The sequence below is a fragment of the Tigriopus californicus genome, chromosome 5 (assembly GCF_007210705.1).
Source record: "Tigriopus californicus strain San Diego chromosome 5, Tcal_SD_v2.1, whole genome shotgun sequence".
Taxonomy (NCBI): domain Eukaryota; kingdom Metazoa; phylum Arthropoda; class Copepoda; order Harpacticoida; family Harpacticidae; genus Tigriopus; species Tigriopus californicus.
The window spans coordinates 11,852,052-11,856,359 of NC_081444.1; the positions used below are offsets into that span (position 1 = coordinate 11,852,052).

The window sequence follows — 4,308 nt, forward strand, 5'->3', positions numbered from 1 at the left end:
ATTCTCTTGAGAACGTTAACAAATCCTTCTGTTACACTGACGTCACCATTAAGCAACTTTTCCTGTCTAAGTGCATGATGACAAAAAATAGCTTGTTAAATCAGGTTTCTGGGATGATTCATCAAAATGCTTTCTAATTTGAGACCATTTGACAATCAATCACCACAATTTATTGCCACACAAATGTGGCCCTCAAGGACTTAGTAATTCTTACGGCTGTTTCATTATAACAGGGCTCAATAAATAAGGAATTTACTTACCGCATATAAAGGCATATTTTGAAAGGCAAGAATGGATGAAAACGTTTTCATTTGAGCGTCGGGTTCGAGTCAATTCATTATGACCAAAAGTGTGAGCATATCCATTTATCCACGATTGCGAAAATAATAAGTGTACAGTAGAAAGGCACTAAGAAGCGGTTTCGAGAATCTGGGGTGCTCTAAAACGTATTTACAAAAATACTTTTACGACGTGCGCAGACGTAGTCGACAACGTGTCTAATGTCCCTTGTTCACAAAGAAAAAAACATGTTTCCAATCCTCTGCACTTTTATTCAGGAATTAGGCACATATCTTAAAGTTTACTTTGACTAGCTAAGACTAACCGATTCATTTTCCTCAGGGATTGCCTGCGACTATCCTCCCTTGCCAGACCCAACACACGACCTGGAACTGATCCCTCCCCAAGACATTGTTCGCTTTGGTGATTCGGTGACCTATCAATGTCGAAAGGGTGGGAGCTTAGTCAATGCTTTTGCTAATTGGACCTTTGATTTGCCTTGTGTGGAATCTTTAGGCAACTACAGTGACACCGCCCCATTCCCATATTGCGTTAGAAGTAAGCTCTCAATACCAAAGAATATCCGTGTCCAATTTCATTTGTCATATTCTAATAATGCCTCTTGTCATTCAGGCACTACTTGCGATGATCCGGTGCCTGATGAAGTATCAGAAACAGAAGGTGCATATATGAAACCATCTGAACCCGCATGGAGAGGTCAGTCTGATTTGAGATTGGTTTGATCCGTTGGCGTGAATCATGTTCATGAACACATTTGCTTCATTAATAGGCCAGTGCTTTTGGAAAGGATACAAGATAACGAGTAGCCTTAGTGTGCCAGAGACATCGATTGGGTCCCTCGACGACTGTTTTGATGACTGCCGAAAAAACGAGAATTGTCACTTCTTCTCCTTCCAATTAGATCAATCCACATGCAAACTTCGTTCGGACACCAACGAGCTCCTCCTAGAACGAGACCTAACTTCGGCTTTTGGAACACCACTTTGTGGTAAATGACAAATATTTCTTTGTCAGAAAATCATCTGATAATTAAGCATTTTAAGGGGAGCACAATGGAGACAATTAGTTTTCACACACTGTCTTTTATGACGAGATTTCAGGTGAAAAAGCATGCTCGTAACTTCTGAATCCTTGTTGGCACGGGTGATTAATTGTATTTGAAAATAGGTTTAATTCGGCTTTTTTTACATTCCCAAAGCTATCGTATATAATATTACATTCTTAACATCATTGAATTGGGCGTATCTATACAATAAGTGGCCTCTTGGACAGATCTGAACGGAAATGAAAATCATGATAACCAAGGAGCCGAGAGGTCCAAAAAAGGCTGGGCTAACAAGGCACGATACAAGATTTGTCAGTCGGCGAGGGTTCAAACCAGTAAATTGTGTGGGAAAATGTTCAGCCATTACAATTTGATTCGTGGAAAAATTATTCACGGGCATCTTGCTGCATTCCTATTTAGATTGGTGTGCCAAAGTAAGACGCACTTGAAATTTACTAGAGGACAATGACATATAATCAATTCCTCTTATCTTGAAAGCTTTTTTACGCAAATTATACCTAAATATTATTCATCTTGCACTTCCAAAAGATGTGCCCAATTTCCTCTTTCTGTGGAGTTAAGGATAAATAACCTTTTTTTCTCTCTCTATGTAGGGAAATTTGTCAATTCAACGTCATTTCGAGTGTCGGTAAACCAAAATAATAATAGTCTGTGGGACAGCTCAACCCTTGACATGATCATCGACGGATCTCTGGGGAGTATTGCTCGATTCAAGGATAACCTGCTCCTCCCTTTGGAGATCGACATTGATTTTGGAGAGGATCTTTACGTCGATGGAGTGACGATGATCTTTTCGGGCAACACCAATATTGAGCTCAAATACAGATCTTCATCCGGGATGCCCAACTTTCAAGAAACGGTCACAAAGGAGAAACGAGTCTCCAACATTGCCATCACTTGGATTTTCAAGCATCCACACCTAACGAGCCAGTTCCAAGTCGTGGGTGATCAGAACACAAGTATCGACATTTTTGAATTCATTCCACACTTTTCCGATATGGGTGAGATAGCAGTCACTTTCGATTGCAAGTTTATTGTTGTATTTGCCAAATCACTTATGCTTTAAATTCATTCTCTATAGCCTTGTTTCCTCCGGTGAAGGATTGCTCCGAAGTGTATCGTTTGGGGTTTCATCAGAGTGGATCGTTTCTAATCGATCCGAGTGGAAACAGAAGTCCATCCAAGGCCGTACGAGTTTGGTGTGAACTGGGATGGACAACCATGCTCATTCGGCACAAAGACGGATTGCTTTCCAACGAGACGGTATTAAACGATAACAGTTTATGGTTTTGCGTGCATTCCAAGAGAAAGAACTTGGCCGGGCTCTAATTCATTATTTTGATAACTTCCTCAGACTTTGAAAGAATTCTCCTTGCTCTGGGCTTCGATATGTATGCTCGCAAACGACAAGTCGCTTGAGCTACCTTTCGAATCTAATTTTTCATCCAAATGAGCTTAGTAAATTGAAGTTAGCGTCCCAATGGCTATATGTACAGTGTGCTTAGCGCAGGGCTTTTTTGGTCTAAAAATGTTTTTAAATGGGCGATTGTGTCTCCATTCAACCAAAAGTGCGATGATAGCACTTTATAGGTAGCTGAGCAATCGTTTTTCTTGGCTGCACGCTTGAGGATGTCTCTCACACATGATTTCCTTGTACTCCGTACTTGTCACTCTAACCATATTATACATATCAGGAACCATGTTGGCCAAGCTCGAACACATAACTTTTTCCCGTTTGTTGTTGGTGCGGTAAAATGGTTCTCGGGGCTTCAAGATCTTGCACCACTTCACACGACGTAATATTTTGTAGGCAAATGGAACGCTGTTGTTGACTCAGCTGACAGCCATCCATGAGTATAGACTCTGTCCCAAATAATTTTCATCACTGGAGCCTACTTACAAGCCTGCAAGAATAACCATTTAGTACAAGTTATCCAACTTCGACGTTGCAAATACACATAGAACCCATCTTTTGGTCAAGGCTGGTTTAAGCTTCTGCCACTGACTATCGGCAATAATGAACATCATCGGATCAGATTAAGATAATGCATGTTTACGAAAGAACAGCACTGCTACTGTTTGTACCTCAACGGGTTTTCATCGACTCCTCACTCTGTGCAGTTGCATTACTCTACCGTAATGAAAAATAAAATATAAACGGCGATATCTTTTTCAGCATTACTTCGACGGATCCAATGACATGACAAAATATCAAGCCACCACCTTAGATAGCAACGCCGGCCACTCAATTAACGAGTATTGGATAGGATTGGACAACCTTCACAAGTTCGTTTACATTCGATTTCATATGCATTACGTAAGGTTTTTTTATCTTTTCTTGATTGAATGGCGTGGTTTATTTCTGTAGCATCGTGGCTGGAAGCGACCATGAGATGATTGTAAACTTATGGGATGCACATGGAAAATGGGCCCAAGCCCACTACCAAACGTTTTCTATCGGAAACAAATCGTCAAATTATGCCCTCACTTTGAGGGGGTTTCAAAACTCGACGGGAATGTCCGAGGCCGGCGATTCCTTGGGTGATCAGAGTGGGTTGGCCTTCTCTCTGAATGGCAACTCTTCTTGCAATGTCAAGCACTTGGCGAGTGGTTGGCTGGAAGAGAAATCTGACATGGGTGGAATCTGTACCCGGGCCAACATTTTCGGCAACAATGAACAAAAACCAGACGATTCGGATCATCAGATTGCTTGGCGATCTTTCAGGGGATCGCATCGAAATCTGGGCTATGTGAACGTACAAATACGACCCAAGAATTTTATCGGTTAGTTAGTTACTCGATATTTTGTTCGAGCCATCTACTATATGGTTTTGTAATGGACACTTTTCAGGCACTGAGGCTCTCGCTGATGAAAGCACATTACTAAGCCACATTGAAAACGCTAAAAAAGGTCAATTCTCGTCGAAATTCAGGTAAAATCT

At 41.2% G+C, this 4,308-nt stretch overlaps 1 protein-coding gene across 1 annotated transcript in view; it reads left to right on the forward strand.

Moving 5' to 3' along the window:
* The window catches only part of LOC131880813 (uncharacterized), a 5,908-nt gene extending 1,605 nt beyond the window's left edge, over nt 1-4,303 (forward strand). The window contains exons 3-10 of the mRNA XM_059227521.1: nt 622-837; nt 913-996; nt 1,070-1,288; nt 1,960-2,367; nt 2,448-2,629; nt 3,543-3,652; nt 3,735-4,150; nt 4,218-4,303. Coding sequence (XP_059083504.1) covers nt 622-837; nt 913-996; nt 1,070-1,288; nt 1,960-2,367; nt 2,448-2,629; nt 3,543-3,652; nt 3,735-4,150; nt 4,218-4,303 — 1,721 coding nt within the window. The remainder of the gene's footprint in view (nt 1-621; nt 838-912; nt 997-1,069; nt 1,289-1,959; nt 2,368-2,447; nt 2,630-3,542; nt 3,653-3,734; nt 4,151-4,217) is intronic.
* Nucleotides 4,304-4,308: the final 5 nt, after the last annotated feature.